At 42.2% G+C, this 21645-nt stretch overlaps 1 protein-coding gene across 1 annotated transcript in view; it reads left to right on the top strand.

The window, feature by feature from the left end:
- CARS2 (cysteinyl-tRNA synthetase 2, mitochondrial) overlaps positions 1 to 21645 on the top strand; it is a 38318-nt gene that overhangs the window by 2442 nt on the left and 14231 nt on the right. Inside the window, exons 3-10 of the mRNA XM_076361011.1 lie at positions 2172 to 2289; positions 5020 to 5091; positions 5749 to 5854; positions 6568 to 6651; positions 9546 to 9675; positions 12463 to 12596; positions 16960 to 17027; positions 19587 to 19653. Of these exons, the coding sequence (XP_076217126.1) occupies positions 2172 to 2289; positions 5020 to 5091; positions 5749 to 5854; positions 6568 to 6651; positions 9546 to 9675; positions 12463 to 12596; positions 16960 to 17027; positions 19587 to 19653 (779 nt within the window). The remainder of the gene's footprint in view (positions 1 to 2171; positions 2290 to 5019; positions 5092 to 5748; positions 5855 to 6567; positions 6652 to 9545; positions 9676 to 12462; positions 12597 to 16959; positions 17028 to 19586; positions 19654 to 21645) is intronic.

Here is a 21645-nt window from a genome sequence, read left to right on the forward strand (position 1 = left end):
TGTTCAGGATAGTGGAGCACTCTTGATTTTTTTTTTTTTTTTTTTTTTTTTTTTAAAAGATGTGTATTTTTTCCCAGTAGCTAGATCCAGCTGTAGGGCTTTGGTAGGCACAGCTGAAATGCATGCTGTTGACGGGGGTGTACAGGCCAGGAGATGGACTGGGAAAGAGCATGAAGTCAAATGGAGTGATGGGTGTTGCTACCATGCCGCTCTTGTAAAATGCCATCGTTTCGTTGTACTCTTGCAACATGTTCTCTTATCACTAGAATTCCTTTTTTCCCTCCTTCTTACGTTTGACTTGTGGCAAGCACAACAAATGTGGCAGGTAATAATGCAGAAACGAATAATGGAAATGAGCTTGAGATCCTTGAGAAGAATTTGAAAATAATTGCATTATTATTTTTCTCCCCTCCTCCTTCCCCTCCACAAGGATTTCTTATTTCTCTAAATAATCCAACTTTCTGTAGTATGTTGTGCTTCCAGTCTTCAAAACAGGTGCTCTGTATGCCTCAATACAACATCCAAAACTCATTCTATATAAAGAAAAAAATCAGATGGGCAGATAATGCCATCTTTTCCCTCCGTTCCGAGACCGGCCTTGGTTGTGCTGGTGTAAGCTGCAGCCTGGTTGGCATCCAGGTTCCTGGCTGAGTACTTGGAAATAAGAGTAAAACCAAGCACGAGAGGAGATTTCATTCAGTCCCTTGTGCCTGCTCTGCCACCCCCCCAATCTTGACTGTCTTTTTTCTTTTCAGTCCTGAAGTGGTAAGGACCCTGCTTTCTGAGGTGTCAGGAGATCTGCTCTGGCTCTTGCGGTGTTTCTTCCATCAGTTCAGTTGGAAGATCAGAGGAGAGGGCACAGTGTGAAATTTGTGTCTGGTCTGGGAACTACGCCTGCAGGGCTGTTAAATCTAATATCAAGCTTTTGATGCTGGTACTGTTCCTCTGAACAGGGTCCAAAGACCGATTTAATATTCTTATGGAATCGTGTCACCACATTAGATGAACCTTACTCCCAGTGAGCTGGTATTCATTTAAAAACTCTCTCCCTGGCAGCAAGGCTTTCAAAACCCCTTTTTCAACATGGTCATAATAGTGCAAACAACAACAACAACAAGTATTTTTCTTCATCAAGATACTACACATCCATAAATCTGAACCTTAATGCCACCTGGTTCCTGCAGCTAAGGGGAAGGATGCAAATCCGTTTCCAGTATTTGCTTACAGTTCTTTGCCCTGACAGCCCCGGGAGTTGCAGCTGGTGCGGTGCTGCGGGTGAAATGAGAACCTGTAGGTCTGCGAGTCTCCTTTCAGGCTCTGTTTTCTCCAAAGCCAGCGCAGGAGGATTGATGAGGATTCTCATCACCTTGCAGGGCAGACCCAGAGCCTCTAGTCACCTTCTAATATCTCACCTAATAATTGGGTTTTACTCAGTCAAAGCGTGTTTTGAGAATTACAAGTGGAGAGTCTGTGAGCGGCAGAAGGGGCTGCCACAGCCCTGTACAGCTTGTAGGTACATCAATCCATCAGCATTAAATACTCCGTTTTGTGACAAAGAGCCTGAATAATTTTGAGAATTTATTCTCGAGTGTAAATAAAACAAAATAACCCACGCAGCAACTGCTCTTTGCTATCAGAAAAGATCTGTGGTGGTGTGTGAATGGAATAGTTTATTGGTGGCTGGTAGCTGTAGTTACTCAACCTTAAGCAAAGTTCATTTGAACTCCATTTTATTTCTCCCTGTTCTTCTGCCCTGTAGCTTTTGAAAACCTGTTAGAATATACAAAGCCTGAGGGATGTATTTCAAGAATATCTGATCTGTGTGTCTTATTTCGTACTGTTCGCTTTGAGGGAGTCTCCTGACTCACATGTAGCTTCCAACGCACTTCGGTGCTTGAATAAGGAGATGCAACAAAAGAAAACACTCAGAAAATTTGATGTAATGTGTCACTAATGCCAGAAGAGGGTAGGCCAGTTCAAGGGAAATTTGCTTGACTTTTGTGCAGGTGGTAACTGGTTTTGGAAAAGCACTTGATGCACTGAAGGCCTTTTCATTGCAAGTGTTGAGGTATTTAGGTTGTCCCTGTGGCTGTTAGTGCTGTTGGTTATTTTTGTTTAAAAGTTTATTCTTACTACTGCATGTTTAAAAGCTCATGTTTTTTCTCTTCCAGCTCCTATGTTAGGTTTGATATAATTCGAAGGATAATGACTAGGTTTTTTGGAATTGAAGTTGTCATGGTGATGGGGATCACAGACATAGATGACAAGATAATAAAAAGAGCCAATGAGGTAGGTGTTTGCTGCGGTCTTTGACCCAAACTTTTGGTATTTTCTACAGCTGCTTACATAGGAAAATTAACCTGGGTTTGGGTTTTTTTGCTGAGTTTTGTTTGTTTTAATTAGTAGATAATAAATGTGGGGATTTCTGGTCCCCTAGCATGGCTGTAATGGGGCTGGGAGTCTGGAGGGCTGGGCATCGAGAGCTGCGTGGAGGTAAGTGGGTGCAGAGTTGTGTGAGGGGGAGAGGCAGGGAGGGCTGCGTTACGGCACCTGCGGCTGGGGTCCTCCTGCCCTCGTCCCCTGGCCAGCGGGGAGCAAAAAGCCAGGATGAATCCTCAGCACAGTTGGAGAGTGTCTTATCTCAAAAGCAACCCAAAACTTAGCAGCCAGTAGGCTTCTGGCTGTGTTCTGGAGAAGCATTGTGTGCCGTTGATGGTTAAAGGTAGTATATATAGCATTACCACACGCGAGGCTGAGGGTGGTTCCTGAAAGGTGCCGAGCACCATCTAGCTGCAACGTCAGCGCCTTGGAAAGCTTTATCAGTCTTGTCCAAGTTTGTCACCTACATGAAAGTTGACATTGAGAGTAGGGGTAAGTCTTGATAAGACTGGGCCTATAAGTGGTTCTCAGCTGAATTTTAATCAGACCTTTTTTACCAGCTGAGCTTGGTGAATGATTATTCCAATTATTTTCTTTTTTTTTTTTTTTCCCTGAAATGCTTTTTGGACCCTGAAATGCCAAGAGTGTATTCTGTGTTTTATTCTGCATTTTGAATTTTTTGTTTTGTTTTTAGAATCCGTAACTCATGTCTTCTGGATCATAAATGAATATGTTGGACCAAATTGCAGTTGCAAGCTTTAAGCTAGTTTCTTGGATCCAGAGAATTTGACAGCTGTCACTTTTATTTAATCTTTAAGTAAACAGTTACTATTGCAGTTAAATATAGGGCACTGCATTCAAATGAATACTAGCACACCACTCCTGTAGAAATACATGTGTGTTCCCATTTACTTGCAGTTTTCTAAGGCAGTAGACCATCTTAAAAGAAAAAAAAAAACCCCGGAACCAAAAAGAAAAAAACGCCAAAAAAACCAAACAAAACCCCCAGGCATTTTAAAATCTATATGTGTGCATTTTAAAATTTTTCCTTACTGTCAGAACATTATGGAGATTTTATGTTTGAGGAGGGGTAAATCACATGATGTTTTAAAAGAATTTGTGTTCATTTACTGCATTCTTTGGTTCTATGAAGTAATCTTTTCATGGCTTTTTTTGGTGACTTTTTGAAATGCCTGCTCTGCTCTGCACATTTTGTTTGGATGGCCAAGGCCTCTACCTGAGTAGCCTGATTTTGTTGTTGGGACCTCTGTACCTGAAGCATTACAGTGGTAGGATCAACATGCCTAAGCTTGTTCTCCATCCTTTGGTGGGATTCATCTAGAGGAAACCTGAAAGTTGGGCATCTAGTCTATGATGAGCGTGCTGCATGCCCTCAGTGGTCCTTTGAGAGAGAGATGAGTCTCTTTGTGTTTTGAACATCCGTCTGGACGGGAGGAATTTCACCATCTTCCTCCTATAGGCACCTTTGTTTCTCTGTTGATCAAAGAAGCAGTTGAGCTGTCTAGGGAGATGAGTCCCATCGCTGGGGTCTGGAAGAGCACTCTCTCTGGTCTGTAGGCAGAACATGCCTTTGTTTCTCAGTGGTGAGCATCTTCCTCGTTTAATTGCTGGATGAGCATCTGGTCTGTCTTCACCAGAACTCCTGCCTTGTCCAGGAGCTTGTCCAAATAGTAGTACCCACCTGCGCTCCGAAAATCAGACCCCTTAAAGATGCTCCAGTAATGAATTGGAAGTGATGAAACTAGTTTTATTTTGTTAATGATTCGGTTATCTGCAAGCTGGAGAGACTGACAGTATGTTGTCTTCTCCCCAGTAGGTTCTCCTCAGAGAATATATAAAAGCTCTCATTCGAAAAACTTTGATATCATGTTTTTGCTTGCTAGGACAGGTTTTGCCGTCATGCATCTTTCAAGCCCTGGCCTCTTCTGAATATTTGAGAACAAGTATCTTGTCACATGCAAGTTGTCTCTTTCCTTTCGGGTTGCACTTTCTCGTTACTTCTGCGAGGATCCCTGTTCCTGTCCGTCACCCTGTGAATGAGAAACGCGGAGAAGGTGCTTGAGAAGTGCCGCACTCGGCAAAGCGTGGGACTGACTTTCGGTTCATTTCCTCTGATTGTACTGAGATATATGAGTAACCATGATCAGCTGAAATAGCTTATTTTTCTTAATCACTGAAAATTAATATCCTGTCTCATCCTGCAAGTCTCTGATCTGTCTTTCTGACATGTAGGTGGTATTGGTGTCCCCTGCCAATAAGTTGAATGAATTTCACGTCCCGTGTTCTGTAGTATATCTTGTCACTGGAAATGGAAGACCCTCTCAAGAGGAAAATAATGAGGGAGGGAAGGAGTTTGTTATTTCAATCTTTGGTTGCTTTCTCCCAAAAGATACGTATTAATCTTTTGGCAATTCAGAAGCATAAATGAAATATTACTTTTAAGTTATTTATAACTTGCATCTCTTCCCCATGAATGTTGGATTAATAAGCCTTTCTGACTCTTTACCTTGGGGGCTCGTTAAGTCTTCCAATTAGCTATTAACTGTCTGATAAAAGATTGCAATATTTTATATTATTACTTTGATTTATGGTTTACTAATCTGCTTCTCTCTTTTTCAGATGAATATTTCGCCAGTAGCTCTTGCTCGTATTTATGAAGAAGACTTTAAACAAGATATGGCTGCCTTAAAGGTACAGATACTTGAGCTTCTAAATTTAGGAGTATTTTAAAGCCATTATTTTGGTAAGGAATCTGATTTTGACAGTTTGATCTGAAAAAATAAATTGATTACTTGTATGACAGTGTTGCTTGGAAACTGAGTACTGATCTACTTTTTCATTCTTCTGGGAAGATATTGCACACCTTTTGGGTAAAGAATGGGGGGAGAAGCAAACTCTAGATTTGGAATGAACAAGTTAAATTTCTTTAGGAACACAGATTCCCCCCCCCCCCCCCCCCCGCCATGCAGTAGAGCCTTGGTTCACTGATAATACATATTTACTATAACACAGAAATATCCTGATTTAAAGCATATGAAACATCAAATATTCTTTCATTGACTTCAGGTGTCTTTGCTTCTTGTCCAGAATACTTGTCAGAAGCAGGGAGTAAGCCACTGGGAAAAATCAGTGGATTTTTTTTGCCACCCCTCTTTTTTTTGTGTGTGTGTGTGTGTATTATCTTAAATGCTGCTTATGACCTTTTTATGATACTTGCAACTTTTTTTTTTTTTTTTGAAAGATAAAATTGAGGAGAATGTTCTTTAAAATTTGTTTCTTAGAGTGAAGGGACTTGCCAGCAGTGTGTTTCATATAGGCTATTGAGATGTTACTCTGTTTTTGTTTAAGGTCCTTCCTCCTACAGTATATATGAGAGTGACTGACAATATTCCTCAGATAATTTCCTTTATAAAAACAATAATTGCTAGTGGACAAGCTTACGCAACCTCACAAGGTAAGACTTATAGCAAGGCAACTCCTTGTTCAGCACATGTACAGGAAATCAGCGCTCTTAGTAATCCTGTTTTGGGATCAGATGAGATACCCTGTGCCAGGCTTGCCTTCTGTTGATTAACAGACAGGGTGTGAGCAACTCGTTTGTGCTGACATGAGTGGGCAGAACAACTATTACTCAATTTCTAAGTTAAATGTAGCTCATTACTTAATATAATTGTTTACTGTAATGAACTGCTATCTAAGCTCCTGTGGGGAAGTCCTGGCCTGGCTTCTACAAGAGAGTTGGGGGAACCTCTTAACTCTAAACAGGAGGTGCTATAAAAGATGCGCCTGCAAAGCACAATGTGTGGATCTTTTTTTAGCAGGGCTGGTGGTTGTAGAAGCATTCGAGTGCATTGTAACTGGAGTAGCAATAGCCCACGTTTCAGTCAGAGAGGGGATTGCTCGTTGTGTATGGGCAGGGAAGAACCTGGGGAGATCTTCAGAATACAAAGTTATCCTGTATGTAGATTGAGCACATGCAGTGAGGTTACTGGAAAGCTGGTAACGTGGAAACGTGTGCTACTACTTTTGCAGCATTTCTGAATTTATAAATCGGAATTTCAAGTGGGAGTTGAAGGGCGTTTTGTTTTGCTTTCAGGGAAATGTTCCCTCTTCATCATGAATGTACCCCATCTTTTGCTATAAAACTAAACATTTCTTTTCTATTAGGCAATGTTTATTTTGATGTTAAGTCTTGGGGAAAAAGATATGGAGTATTAACTACTATTTATCCTGATACCCAAGATGAAGCAGGTATGTTCATGGCACCAGCTTGTTTGTATTAATGCATTGTCTGAACTCGTGATGTATCTATGCGTAAACCTTCATTCAACAGCCTGAAACAGTTTTCTAACCTGTTGTGTATAACCAGCTTTTTGGTTAATTAAGACCTCCCTCTTTTTTTTTTTTTTTAATTATTTATTGAGGCACTCGCTATTGCCAGTGCAAGAGGAAACTTGGTGGTCTCTTTTCATACTTGGTTCCCTTTATACCTTTGTTCTGGTACCCTAGAACAATTAAGATTCTTAATTTTATTTAAATACTTGGGAGTGGTACATAACAAACTTCACAGTAAGGTGGTGGTCTCAGCCATTGCGCTAGCCAGCAGTGAGATAGTCAAGGGTAAATGCAGGGAAACGTCATCTACTATGTTATTGTTTGGGCAGTTGCACCCTTCTGATGCATGCTAACCAGATGAATTTGGTTCTTTCATTACTTACCACTGGACTACTGCAAAGCAGCCTATTTGTGTGAGGGTGAGTAATCTCTTGATAGGCTGTGCTAGAGCATGCCTGTACCCTTGGCTGGGTGTGTTTTGCTGCGGTTGTCCAGCTGCTCAGCAGGATTGCTGAGCTGCTCTGTGGTTTCCGTAAATGGGGTCTGATCAGGTCTCCGCATTGGAGAATTTGATGCAGGTCTCCTGCACCCTTTGCACGCTGAAGTTCAGTGTTTCTTCATTGAAAAAAAAAAAAAAAAAACCTGTTTGCAATTACTGAAAATGCCTGGCAGGCTGATGCTCAGGTGAATTGCAGCCAGAAACTTCTCACAGCTCTACTCTGGAGTTGTTTCAGCATTACAACTCACAGAGGGAATGTGTTTTGCCGACAGTTATTTAGAGGCAGTTACTGACTGCAAAGGCAGCCAACAGCCTCCTGGGCTGCATTAGGAAGAGCATTGCCAGGAGGTCAAAGGAGGTGATCCTTCCTCTCTGTTCAGTATGAGGTGAGACTTGCCTGGAGTGCTGGGTCCCGTGCTGGGCTCCCCAGTACAAGAGAGACACGGGCATACTGGAGAGAGCCCAGCAAAGGGCCACAAATACAGTGAAGGGACAGGAGCATCTTTCCTACGAGGAAAGGCTGAGAGAGCTGGGACTGCTCAGCCTGGAGAAGAGAAGGCTCAGGGCATCTTACCCGTGTGTACAAATACCTGATGGGGGTAGTAAAGAAGATGGAGCCAGGCTCTTCTCAGTGGTGGTTGGTGACAGGACAGGAGGCAATGGGCACAACCTGAAACACGGGAAATTCCATTTAAACCTAACAAAAAACTTTTTTACTCTCAGGATGGTTGCCCAGAAAGGCTGTGGAGTCTCTATCCTTGGAGATATTCAAAAGCCGACTGGACACCATCCTGGGCAGCCTGCTGTAGCTGAACCTGCTCTGAGCAGGGGGTTGGGCTAGATGATCTCCAGAGGTGCCTTCCAGCCTCAACCGTGACTGATTCTGTGTTTACCCTGTTTCCCCTCAAGTCACTTTAAACTTACTGTTATTTCTAAAGATTTTTAGCTGTTGTTTTGCTTATAACCGAGAAGGTGAAGAGTGCTTTTTTGTAGCAGTATACTCAAAAAAAAAAAAAAAAAAAAAAAAAAAAAAAGGGGGGGGGGGAGCAAAAGAGGCATGGGGTCAACAGGTACTGGTCAGCCAGAGCTTGGCAAACTAGTGAAAGAGCCAAGATGAAGATTCAGTGGATAAAACTAGGGTTATATTTCTGTCCCCTTATTTCTTACCAATTTTGAATGATGAAGCAGGTGTAATGGATTTTTGTAATGTGCTTCCCTTAATATTGCATGACGTTCTGAATAAAAACTGACTCTGTATAATATCAATAAAGTACAAGTGGAATGGCTCAAGAAAAATGACCATCTAATAGATCTCCAAAAATAGCTGTGAATGATCATTAAAATGTGTTGATACTGGAAAGCTCCAAGGATTGGTTCACACCCAGTGATAACTGTGGTTTTGTTAGCAGTCTGGAAGTAGAGGAAAGAAGTAAATCTAGCATCAACTGCTGATAAAACAGATGAGCAGTGTTAAATAAGGTAACTTAAAACAGTGCGAGTTGCTTGCCAAGCTGGATCCCTTCAAGCCAAATAGGTATATTGTTCTGCATCTGTCAAATACGAGGTCATGTATTTGTCAGCAAAAAAAATAGGGAGTCCAGAACCCCGTTCTGTAGCTCCTGCCGGGGAGCGGTGTGTATCCGACCGGGGGTTAGGAGGCAGCAGAGACGAACTGTCCTCTGCGGTACTGTGGCAAAAAGGACTACATCCTTGGCTGTGTAGTGAAGGAAGCAACAAACGTATCCGGGGAGGAGACTTTTGTAGAGAAGCCATTGGTGAAAATGGTACTGGAAGTTTGCTACTGTCCAAGAATAGTTTTGATTCTTATCTCCGTGCTCTTCTTGGTTTTATGGAAACTGAACCAGAAACTGTTTGTGTCCCAGAGAAAAAATTGTGGTTTTTTTTGTTTGTTTGTGGGTTTTGATTTGGCTTGTTCGTTACCTTTTCTGCTGCAGTGCAATCTGTTTGTCCTGGGAAACTGACTGATAAGTAACTTAAATGAATGATGTAAAACCAGAGAAGGCCAAAAGGACTAAAAGGGTAGGATGTATTAAAGAATCTTGAATCCATCTTTTTAGCCCGCAGAAATCTAATTCAACATACTATTTTTTGTCAAACGCTTGATTGGAAAACTGGAAGCCCTGTATAAGGGGGAAGGGAGGAAAGTTGCAGGAAGAGAAGTTGAGCGAAAGAGATTAAAATCTGAGTAGTTCACTAAACGCACGTTTCCACTTGCTTTCATTTGTTCTTTTTTTTTTTTTTTTTTTTTCTTTGAGACATATCCCATTAACAAATCACTTATTCTTGGCAGTTGATACTGATAAACGACATGGTAGAGATTTTGCCCTGTGGAAAGCTGCCAGACCTCAAGAGTTATCTTGGACTTCTCCCTGGGGAAAAGGAAGACCTGGATGGCACATTGAGTGTTCCACAATATCAAGGTCAGATTTCTTGGATTTTAAATCCAGTGCTGGTTTTTGTTTTCAGTCACAGTACGATGGTAGCAGCAGTATTGAAAGTGTTTTTTCTGATCAGTAGAAAGCACCAGTTTTAATGTGAATACTTTGTGCAATTTGGGATGTCACGTGTGGCCCAAAGAAACTTTGCTCCACCCTAATGGTGTAGCTGCCTTGCTATGTTTTGGCACCTTCTCTTGAGACAGACTTGGGTATTTAAAATATGCCGTGCAGGATCACACAGTTGATTAGCAAGTCTTTTAACATGAACTGAGTAACCGAAGTTTTAGTGAAAGTTAAGGTACCTCTTTCATTTGCCTCCCTTCCACTTCTTGCAGTCTCCATTGGACCCAGTTCAGCATGTAGTGCTGTGTCAGAAGGACAGGGTATGGGATTTCATCCTGGCTCCAGCAAGCGTATGAGATCTTGCTGGCCTTATATTAACAGCAGTTGTGGATGTTCATGCTAATCATCTAAGCATTATTCAGCTTTCTTTAAAAGTCAGCCATGGTATTAAATATTCCGATTTCTCTGTGTCAGTATATTCTGTGGCCACGATGTGAATTTTGCATAGTAGCGTTTTGCTTGTAGTTGTTTTAAATTAATTTGCTCTTAATTTGGAGTTTTATTTTTCTCCACAGGATGGTAGTACTTTGTCCTGCACTGTATTAACTTATGACCTATTAATTTGTATTTTAAAAAAAGAGACTTTAAATCTTATCTCCTGGAAGATTGATAGTGGTACTTATTTTTGCATTAGTCTCAGATCTTTTTTGGAAGCTAACAACAAATTATTTAGATCTGGCCCTGTTTAACTTAAGTTTTCAACCCAAGCTGAAAGTAGATGGAACAGGTGCTTTAGGTTTCTCTTTCCTATGCTTTGCTGGTGCACCTCGGGTTGTTAGTCATTACTACCTGATTGTGAAAAGCATTTATAAGGGTGATTTTCTGTCTGTAAATAGTTTCAGCACTGTGAAACAGTTCTTAAAGCAACTGGAGTGCACAAAAACATGCTGTATTTGAAGTGCAACCTGTGACAGAAGTGCACAGGTAAGAAATGCCAATTACAAAATGGCCTATCCGCTAATGCGGTGCTGTCTGTAGTCTGCATTTCTTTCTGTAAAAACTTATTTTACTGCGGCTGGATGAAGCTCCTGCTATGTAAATAAGAGTTGACCTATGCAGAGCATAAGTGTAGTAATCTTGGACTGTGGAAAACAGGGAGCTTATTTTGGTAAGTTACCTGAAACGTTTTGCTGTCCCAGTCAGCTGTTTGAGGCCCATTTTAAGCAATACCTACTTACCTGTCTGTTTTGCCAAAGATCTCAAAGCACTTTAAGTAAGCTAGGTGAACTGATTTTGAAAAGTCTTTGAAGTGTGCCGGGGAAGGTGAATGAGAAGGGCCTTGGTCTCTAATGCAGCCCTGGAGGAGGGAACCACCTGCTCTGACTTAGGTCTGATTTCCTCTCTGGAGTTTCCCTTGTGGTGAGATGGGCTGCTCCTCCTGCCCCTGAGCGTTTTGCAGGTCCGTCTCTCCCCAGCTCTTAATGGTTTTGTTGGAGGCAATGGCAAGCGGCCAGCGCTCCTCTGTAGATGGCACAAGGGAAGGCATGAGCCAGGGCCGTTCCTGTGACGGTCTGTGCTTAAGCTGGTTTTGGAGCAGACAGGAGGAAGCAGAGGGGGCACAAGCTTGGGAAATGACAACAGCTGGTCTTTCTTCCCTCCTCTCTTCTCATTTTCTTTTCTTCCTGTGCCCCAACTGCTTCTGCAGAGCCATCGTGAGCCAGGGTGTTAACAGGGTGTTTTGTCCCAAAAAGAGACAAAAGTATTAATATCTAGCCAGCTACCAGGAGCGACTTGTTAATGTGACATATGGAAAGACTGTGTGTGTCTGTGTGCACGTGTGTGTGGGGCTTGCCTTTTATTTTCGACTTGTGTAGACCTTGCATCTTCCCCAGCTTGAGTGTCCCCGGTTTCTGGGAAGTTCGTATTGATTTTACCTCCTTGTGAGTAGGTAAGTGTTGTCTTTGTTTAACAGATGGGCAAAATGAAGTTATTAACTTGCCCAGCGTGACCTAGCAGGACACTTGCTGGAGCAGTGGACAGAGTGTAGCAGCCTTGACTCCTGGTGTTTAAGCAGAAAGTGTCTAGGTCTGTCCTGTTGCACACGAATACCTTACTTCCAGCCACCAGTACCTGCAGAGGGGCCTGTGCCACGCAAGCCTGTGGGTGACCCGCACAGATGCAGCCGTGTTGTTGGGATGAGAGGAATGGCCTTGGGAGATCAGAGGCACTGACGCTTTCTTTTGACATTATAACAATATAGGACTAAGCATTTTCTATCATGACTGCGTACAGTATTGCCTGAATTCTTACAGAAAAGGTACAAGATAAAGAATAGTAATACCAGATTTACAGAAACGTTCATCACTTCGAACTGGTTAGGTTTGCAGATGAAGGCAGCTGTCTGATACTGAAACTGTAGCAGAACAAGGGAAGGAGATGTCCTGCTTGCTGTTCTTTAATGTTAACTTTAAAAGTTAGAAAAATAATTGCTCCTACTAAGAGTTAATTGTGGGCAGATATGGGTCCTGTCCATACAAGTTCTGCTGCAGTTTTGGTATCTAAGATCTGTGTAAAGTCTTGTTTTAGAACTGCAATCATTAAATTGTACACTTAAATTTATAATCTTTCATCTTATTCTTTTTTGCATTTCTTTTACAAAAAGCTTTTGTAGTGTTCTACTTACTGATCAGGAAAATATTGTTACAGTGCAGTGTTTGGAAAGCAGCTGGACATCCATACCGGTGGAATAGATCTTGCATTTCCTCATCATGAAAATGAAATCGCACAGTGTGAGGTGTATCATCAGTGTGAGCAATGGGGGAATTACTTTCTGCATTCTGGTAAGTAAAATATTAATCACCTGAGAGGCCTGTACAAATATAAGGGTTTGGGTTTTTATGTTTGGCATTTGTATGGTAGGAAAACAGATGCTCTACTACAGTGACCAAGTTCCTGTCCTCACTAAGTGAAGAAACATAAATGAGAGTGAATCTTGAAACTGTAGAATGAATGCCTTTATTAATAAATGCCTTTATTAATAAAGCAGTTACAGTGAAGTATTCCTGAATTTCATCTGGGGAAATCTCCAAATAATAACAGTATATGCATTGCCCATGTACAGTGTTTACTCCTAATTAAAAATGTGGAAAGAAGAGTCTTTCCTGTAGAATCTCATTCCCTTTCATTTGAGTTTCCTCAAAATTTGAGGGTACTCTTTGATAGGCTTTCTTTTTTAATTGTATTTTGGCTGTAACAGTCCTGCAGGACTGTTTTGTAACAGGACTGTTACAAGTCCCGTCCTGCAGGAAGAGGGTGAAAATAGTTGATCTGTTCTATATGTGTTTACGTAGTCCTCCTAAAACCAGAAATTTCTGCTGTCTTAGAACCAGAACCCACAGTATCTGAAGGCAGGGAGTGGAGGTGGCAGGTAGCTGATGGTGATGTTTTAAAAGCATTGAGAATAGAATAAACCAGTCTTGTTCTCCAACATCTCTCAGCACCAGTTGCTTGTGGGCTTAAAAAAAAGTTTTCAGTAGCATGCAGAATCAAATAGCCTCTGTTTGTAAATAGGGTGGAAGGCTTTTAATCGTGATAAGAAAAGACATCTGTACTACTGGAAGTTAGGAATGGAGAGAATGCTAAGATACATGAACTGATGAACCAACAAAGCTCACAAAGTTGTGATCCTGCAGAGGAATGTCTGAGCTGGGATGTTTTGTATGGTTTGAAATGTGGGGGAAGCCTTGCAGGCAGACGCTGTGCTGCAGCAGCCAACCACTGGACGTTCCGTGTGCTTAATTCACATACCTGTAACTTTTTAAATTCTCCTGGGAAGCCTTTTTTATCCACCAGTAGCATTAAGCCTAGCGATGGGTATGAGAAACAAGATTCATGCTGAAGACCAAGTGAGTCAGATGCTTTGGTCTACTCCGGTCAGGCATGGTCAATGAGATTGCTGGTAGGTAGAGACAAGGAGGTCTGCGACATCTATGGACTACATAAAGACCAAGTCACTCACCCCTCGGCTCTGTAGAAAAGTGGAGACATTGAGTCTTGTTACTATGGTCCCTTAACCCTCTCTAGTGCTCTGACCAGCTTCAGTGTCTCTCTGCTTTCCTATGGAGCGTGAGTGACTTGGTATTGGTGTAGCCCATAGATGTCACAGACCTTATCTCTTCCCCCAGAAGTGACCTCGCTGGCTATGCCTGACTAAACTGTACCAAAGTGTCTTTTACTCGCTTGGTCTTCAGCACACGATACTGCCTGGCATTATGTAGAACTGTTCCTTGCTGCCTTTGCATGATAGTGCTTCAGCGGTTTGTGCTGTACAGTGCTTTGAACTACATCGTTGTCTGACGGTACTAGCGCTGTTCCCGTTGATGGGAATCTTGAAATTTGTTCTTCCTATTGCAGTCCTGGTGGTTCTGGATGGTCTCCAAAGAACTGAAGTCAATAGAAGGTCAGGTTCAAATCTGCAGTCTCTCTTCTTGCTGAACGGTATTTTGTGCAAGATGTCTCTTCTCTGAGAGAGAGATGCAGAGTTAAGCCTGTGCTAAGCTCTGGGAATGACTTGGCCTTTCTTTTTTATATATATTTGTACTGTACGGGATGAATATTGAATTCTAGTTTCAGTTCCCGGTGTAGAGCCTGTTATAAATCAATAGCAATTGTCCAGAGGCTGGTGCATCCTCCAGGGTGTGCTTTGCTCCTAAAGTGCTGGGGAATTCTCTGTGCTTCCTCTGAGGTGCACTGGTTACTGCCAGGTGGAGCCTTCTGTAGAAAACCAGTGAACATGACTTTTCAAGCTTGGAATTGAAACTACAGGGGAAATATTCTTTGAAACTAACTAACTAAAGAGGAGTTATTTTTTCTTTAAAAAAAAAAAGGGGGGGGCGGGGGAAGAACTTAATTCCAAGGGCAATTTGTACACTGAGGTTCTCTAGGAGCTGACAGATTACATTCATTAAGTCAGAAAATTTTGCTGGAGGATGATAGTGTGAATTATTTAGGGCAAATGAATCAGCTTCAGAAACGTTTTAGTCTGGTAACAGACTTCAGAATTTTAGCAGGCTCAGAACTGGAGGAGCAATCCCCATTAGAAGAAGAAAATCCCTGCACTGGGGATAAATCTTCTTATAAGGACTTTATTTTTAGACTACTTGTACTCTGGGAAGAGCGCCAAGCCAAAGTTATGAAAATCCTTGTATTTTGTGATTCTTTAACGAAATCATTCTAAGTGCTGAAACTCTTGAAGAGGAATATTATTTCACATTCAGTTTTACCTGTACCTTATTAGGAAAACACGATCAAACTATTTTAAGCTTGGCTGCCTAAAGCTAAGTAAGTCAATATTTAGGCACCTTTGCAAAAGGAAAAAAATAATAATCGTACCTAGGCTCTTCCCCTTCTCCCGGGAGAAGTTTGTGGGTTTCACTTGAGTCGCAAGAGCTGCAGGTGTCCAGTGCTTCTGACAGCCTGAATGTTCTTATTGAGGGCCCCGAGTTTAACCACGCAGCGGTGAAAATGGCCTCACCTGCTAGCCGTCAGGACAAATACGATGAAAAAGAGTTTGGTTTGATCGTAGATTTCTGCTGTAGCTGGTTCTGTATCCATAGATCTCTTGATTCTTTCCTACTCTCCATAGAGTGTGTTGTACAAACTTCAATTTCCAGGTGGTCGGGGTAGGACCGGAGGTAGCCTTCTTACGGAGAATCCCTGCTGCATTGAATCATTGTCAGAAATAGCTAAGAAGTGAAACCAGATGCTTTTCACGTCCATTTACCAGGCCTGAGCATGTTGCTTTTGTATGCAGATGAGCATAATCGGGATTTTATCCGCTTGTGGAAGAGAGGGGGTTCCAGGCAAGGCTGCAAAAGCAGCGCTGTGCGGAGAGTAGCACAAAATTCAGACAGCTGCTTGGGCTGCTGAGCAAGAAAAGCCACCTCTGCCACCACCTGTAAAAGCAGAAGCATGATCATATGTTGTCCTTGCGGAGCACTCTGAGGCATTGGACTGCCAAATCTGAAAGAATGCGGAGCACTGATGTGGTATTACAGAGTAAGAAAAGTTTGTGCTTAAAAATCTGCCTCTAAGTACAATTAAGTGCTGGGTTCTGCAGGTCACGAAAGGCCTGAAAATCGCGTGTTAGTTGTGGGTGCTTGGTAACTTACAGGATTACTCTTTTATTAGGAGAAGCCAATTAAGGCTTTTAACAACATTTCTGAAATGACGCTGAGTAGTCTTTTGTTGGCTAAGTGTTCAGCATCTCTCCGGTGCTGTGAATAATTGATGTTTTCCATCAGCGGTGGTGCTGTGGCTAGCACGGATGAGGCCTGGGAGTGTACAGCCTGAGGTTTCCAGTCTCCTGTCTTGCTTCAACAGAACTTTCAGTCCTGAAGCGGAGCTCTACGTACTCTCCTAAACGCAATGGAGATGATGGTTACTGCCTTTTTCATGTACCACAGCCCTGCAAACCGACGGTCCATGCAGCTATTGAAAGCTCTAGCAATGCTCAGAGATTGCATTTTAAAATAAGCTAATTCAAATTAGACATCATAGCTACATCCCTCCCTCCTTCCCCCTTCTTTTTCTTAGTCTCCCAAAGTCTGGAGAAATAGGGAATGTGTAGAAAATTCATTTTACACATAAGGTATTTTGAACCAGCACAATACGCTATTTTTTTTAATCCAAAAGTTTAACAGCCACTAGCAATTAATAAGTACAGAAAATTGTTTGGGATATTGTAATGCGAGATTGCTGGAAGATCTTTAAAGGTCTTAAAATATTTCTGGAAAGTCAAGAGTAACCGGTAAGGTACTTTTTCTGTGAAGATTGAAAAATATTTCCTTGCTTGCTTGTTTTTATCAGTTTATTATCACTTCTGAGCAGGGAGACTTCTTGGTTTTTTCCTTATTAATGTCTCTGCTCATGGTGGTGGTGTTTTAGTTTTGGCTTTTTTTTAAAAAAACACTTTCTTTTCCTGTGTTTTAAAATTCACCCAGCCAAAGTTGAGGATGGAGAGGTGTGCAGGGCTGTAGGCAAAGCTATTGAAAAATATGTTACATGTTGCATTGAAATGGTTGGTGCATACCCATCACAGCATATGCTGCCTCCAGCGTTTCCAGTGTCTCAGCGCAGTCTTTCTCAGTCATTCCCCATTCAAAAGCACGCTTATTTATCCTGATTAATTTTTTTTTGTTCTAGGGCACTTGCATGTTAAAGGAAGTCAAGAAAAAATGTCCAAGTCATTAAAAAACTACGTAACAATTAAGGTAATCTATTTCTGTGAATTGAAGCAATATATTTTTGTAGTATGTGTATATTAATCACAGCCCTCTTTTGAGAAAACACTGGAGCATGTGCTTACACTGCGGTGAAAGACCTGAAGCGGAGTGTTTCTCTAGTGCTGGTGTACCTGTTATTGCAGATCTGGATGTAGGAAACCTGCTCAGACTCAGGGTTTGCTTATAACACAGATCTCGCTGAGCTGAAGGCATCTGTAGGAGCAGCGTTTGTGCCCAATACCAGACTTCTGCATTACAAGTTTATTGTTGGACTCGACGATCTCAAGGGTCTTTTCCAACCTAAATGATTCTGTTCTATAGTGATGGGTTCTCATCTGTCTGCTCTTAATAGTGCATATGCTTTTGGGACTTAGAAAAGAGCGGATGTTTTTCCTTGTTCTGCTTTAGATGAAATGGGACATAGTGTCAGCATTTTGTCGGGAAGCTATTAGGTGTCCTGCAACCGCGCTATGCCAGTGGTCTGTTGTATTCTCCTTTATTTTTATATGGTTACTTCGCTGATGCACAGAGAGCCTTGTCTTTTGGTACCCACAAGCCACGTGAATATGTCTTGTTTTACTGTGTCCCAAAGTTTTTGGTGTAGCTCAGAGCAGGGTTTCTGTGTCAGGCATGTGCCATACAGCTGTGCTTGGCGCTAGGGTGGCTCCTGTGATGGCTGACAGCTATTGCTAAAAGTGGGTAATTTCCTTCCTTTAGACAAAGCTTGAGAGGCTGTTTCAGCACATATGTTCCCCTTTGCCCTCTCAGAAGACTTAATTAAAATCCCTTTAAAAAGGAGTTCAATATGAGCTGCTTTATTCTTAATTCTCCTGATGCTGTCTGGGTACAGTTAAGCCCTATCTCCCCCAGGAAAATTACCCGTCGCTCAAAATTTTCACAGAAATTTCCCTAGTCTCAGCAGACGTTGTGGACGGGGTGGAGAAATGACCATGAATGCAATGCATGCAGTGAAAAATAACGTATAGAAACGTTCCCCTCCACATCTGCGGTGGGACTTTGTGTTGAGAAAACAAAAACTTCAGGCCTGTCTCTCTTCCCTTGCGGGTCTCTGCTTTTAATTTCTGCCCTTAGACATGGCTAACAAGTATTAATCCTCCCCTGTAAGCGATTTTCAGTCCAGTGAAACAGATTTCTTCCTGTACAGCCTTCCTGCATCTTGAAAGTTAAGCCCTGTGTGGGAGGCTTTATGCCGGCTCTGAAAGAGGCAAGGCCCGGCGGGACAGTGCCTGCGGCATTCCCTTGGTCCTGCCGGCAGCCATCTGCATTCCAGGCTGTCACCCAGGCATGGCTGCCCTGCATCCTCTGCATCCAGCTGCCCTGTTTTCCCTCCCCCTTGTCCCCTTCTCTGATTTTTTTTTCTCTTTTTTTTTTTTTTAAATAGCTATTAATTCTGACCCCCAAAATCAAGCACGTTGCAATAACGCACGGCTGAGCAACCTGCTTTGAAAGAGCTGTGATACTTTCTCTGTGCTCCGTTTTTAACAAAATGCAGAATTGGTTTTTTCCAGTTCGGATGGTCCTTTCCCAAATTTGAATTTATTTCTGTACTTTACTCATATTCTTCTACCTCTGTATATTAGCATAAAGCTTCTGGCACATTGGTACACTCAATTATATAGAGTTTATTTAATAAAATAAAACCCAAAACAACCAAAAAACCCCACCCACCAAAACAAACAGTTAGTATCACTATCTATTTCTTGATTTAGCTTGCCCTGATTGCCTCAATTATTTCTATTTTCACATGAGAGACAGCACGTAGCTGATGCTTTGCTACCTTCAGTGTTCAGGCTGGTTTAGTCTGGTAGCAGAAGCTAAATTTTGAAATGTGCATCTTTAAGCAAATGACACTTTCCGTATTTTCTCACTTGTATTGACTTCTCCTTATGATTTTCTATTTCAGTGGCACTTCAGTGTTACAAACTTACCATCACCAATTTGCAAATTTAAAAAAAAAAAAAAAAGGCAAGAATGCAGTGTTCACAGTCAATCTGCCATGGTGTCTAGCCTTGCTGAGAGCAGAGTTGGAAGTGATTGAGTGTTTTACCAGTGTACCTTCCAAGCATTCAAATAGTTCTTTATACTATTAGTATAAATTAATTACACTAGTAGTAATACAATTACTGAAGCTAGATAAATATTAGGGTGAAATTAATGAGGTTTCATAATTAACACAGATAAATTCTAGCAATATTTAAAAAAAAGTTATTTTTGTTCACTCCCCATTTTCCTTCATATTCTAGTCCTGCAGAAAAAATACACTTACTTTGACATTGTGTGTGTATTTATATCTTGTATATATGTATGCACATCTATCTTATATGGAATTAGATTTTTATTTAGTTTAGACTTTAAGCCAGTGTTACAGTTTAAAGCTTTATGCCTATCTTAAACTACAAAGATTGGGTTGTTTGTCATGTTAGCTTGTCTGAAATATGCTGTGAAACTAGTGTAAGGGGGTGGAACAACTCGTGAAGAAATTGTTTGATATAATGCTTATGCTGTCTTTTTGTGGGTGGAGTTTAGGATTTCCTGAAGAAATTTTCATCAGATCAATTCAGGATGTTTTGTTTGCGCAGCAGATACAGCTCAGGTAAGGAAAAAAAAAAAAAAACCTTATTGTTGAGATATGCACGGCTTTCCACGCATGCTTCCCAAGCTGGCAATGCAGAGGTGCGGTGGTGGAGCGGGCTCTCCCTGCGGTGCCTTGCAGTTCCCCTCTGGTAGGTGGAAAAGTTGGCGGTGCTCTGTGGGGCTGCTCTTTGGCTCTCATTTAGAAAAGCATCTTTACCGAGGACAGTACTTAACCATTTGTCTAAATACCTTCCTGAGCTGCCGTTAATTGCAACTCTCAATTAATTGCACTTTCAATTAATGAATTACCTCCATCTCTGATTTGCATCTGTTGCAGTCACTTGTATTTCAGTCACGATCAGCTGGTTTTGGAGTCGTATCTAGCTTTACCTTATATTCTCGTAGGGTATGACAAGGGCTTGCTAATAACTTTTTATCTCCCTGCTGTGTTATCATTTTTTGTCCCGTGGAGTTACTGAGTATTGAAGCAGTTCTGTGGTGCAGTGCAGCTCGCTTACACCAGCGCTTGATAACCTAATGATCGTCTTAGCCTGGCAAACACTGCTGGTGGGGAGAGGTGTGGGAGATTTTGTCAGCTTCCCTGTCTACACCATGGTGTTTCCAGCAGGCAGATGCTACTTTGAACTGGAAGAGGTTTTCATATGGATAGTGCTTTTACCAGTTTATTGGGGCCTGCCAAAAGCAGATGGTAGTTCCGTAACCACTGCTGGGTCATCTGGCTTGTTGGCCGTCCTGGCATGGTAAGGGGATGATGGAGCACAGGGAAACACCTCCTCTGTTACTTCGGTGGGCCTCTAGCTGCCTCAGATAAAGCACCTCTAGCAGTGTGACCGGGAGAGCTGGTGTGGTTAAGGCTCTGTGGCTTTGCTAGTGTCTGTCAACATGCAATGCGCCATAAGCCTTTACAGACGTGCAGTCATTAGGCTGAGAAGTCTTTTTGCTTGTTAATACCTTTAGCTGCTTGCAGGAGCCACCCGTCTGATCTTCCTGGTGGAGCCTCCCTCTCCTAACGCATCAGGAATGCCATGTATCCCTGAATTATTTTGAAACATGGAATAGTAAAGAGACTGCTGGTTATTAACTGCCGACCTCCACTGTGGTAGGAAGGGAGGAGTGGATCCAGGTGGGAGGTTTGCTGCAGAACAAGCCCCTGTTTGGAGCAGGAGAGGGGACAGGCAGTGGGGAGCAGCGCCACCATGGGGGAAGGCGGCGGGATGGTGGCATGCCTGGCTGTTCTGGGGTGATGCCGCAGGACAGTGGCACACCTGGCTGCTTCCTCTGGGTCTCCATCAGGAGATGAAATACGTTGTGCACACATAAATGGCACCCCGGCTGCAACTGGGGGCACTTGGGAGTCTTGAACAAACATGTATTTAAAACAAAAGAAGAAAAAAGGCTAACACATACAACACTATCATATATGTGTGTGTGTGTGTCCTGTAAACAAAAGCTGAATGGCTGGCAATTTCTAAGCTTGCCTTGGGGCAAGGAATGGCACTGGAGCCCTGCAGTGGAGGGCTGCCTGCACGCCTTCTCTGCTGCATGTCAGCTGGCTGCATTTGAACCTCTGCGAGACAGACATGACCCTTTTTTTGCCTTAATTCTAGGTTAAATACCTTCCTGTGATTAAAAACAGAGGGCTACTGGTGCAAATATAGGTGGTTTTGATGAAAGGGTACAGTGGTGTTATGTCAGAGTATAGTGCCAGCAAGCCACTCGGCAGATAAGGAGTGCTCCAAGGTCTGCTGTACCTTATGAGGTAGGGTGCAGTTATTTGCTGTCTGATAAAGAGCCAGAGTCAGTCCCTGCTGAGCCAGGTATTTACTATGCAGCCTGTCAGCTTGTGTCCCTGCTATCAATTCACTTCAGTCTAAAGATGAGTTTACTGCACTCCTTCTCATCTTGCTGCCTGCTTCCTAAGTATTTTTATTAGAAGTGAGATCCCAGGCACCTTCTGTTTGTTCCTAAAAAGATTTTTGTAGCCTAAACC

Source organism: Aptenodytes patagonicus, chromosome 1, assembly GCF_965638725.1.
Source record: "Aptenodytes patagonicus chromosome 1, bAptPat1.pri.cur, whole genome shotgun sequence".
Taxonomy (NCBI): Eukaryota; Metazoa; Chordata; class Aves; order Sphenisciformes; family Spheniscidae; genus Aptenodytes; species Aptenodytes patagonicus.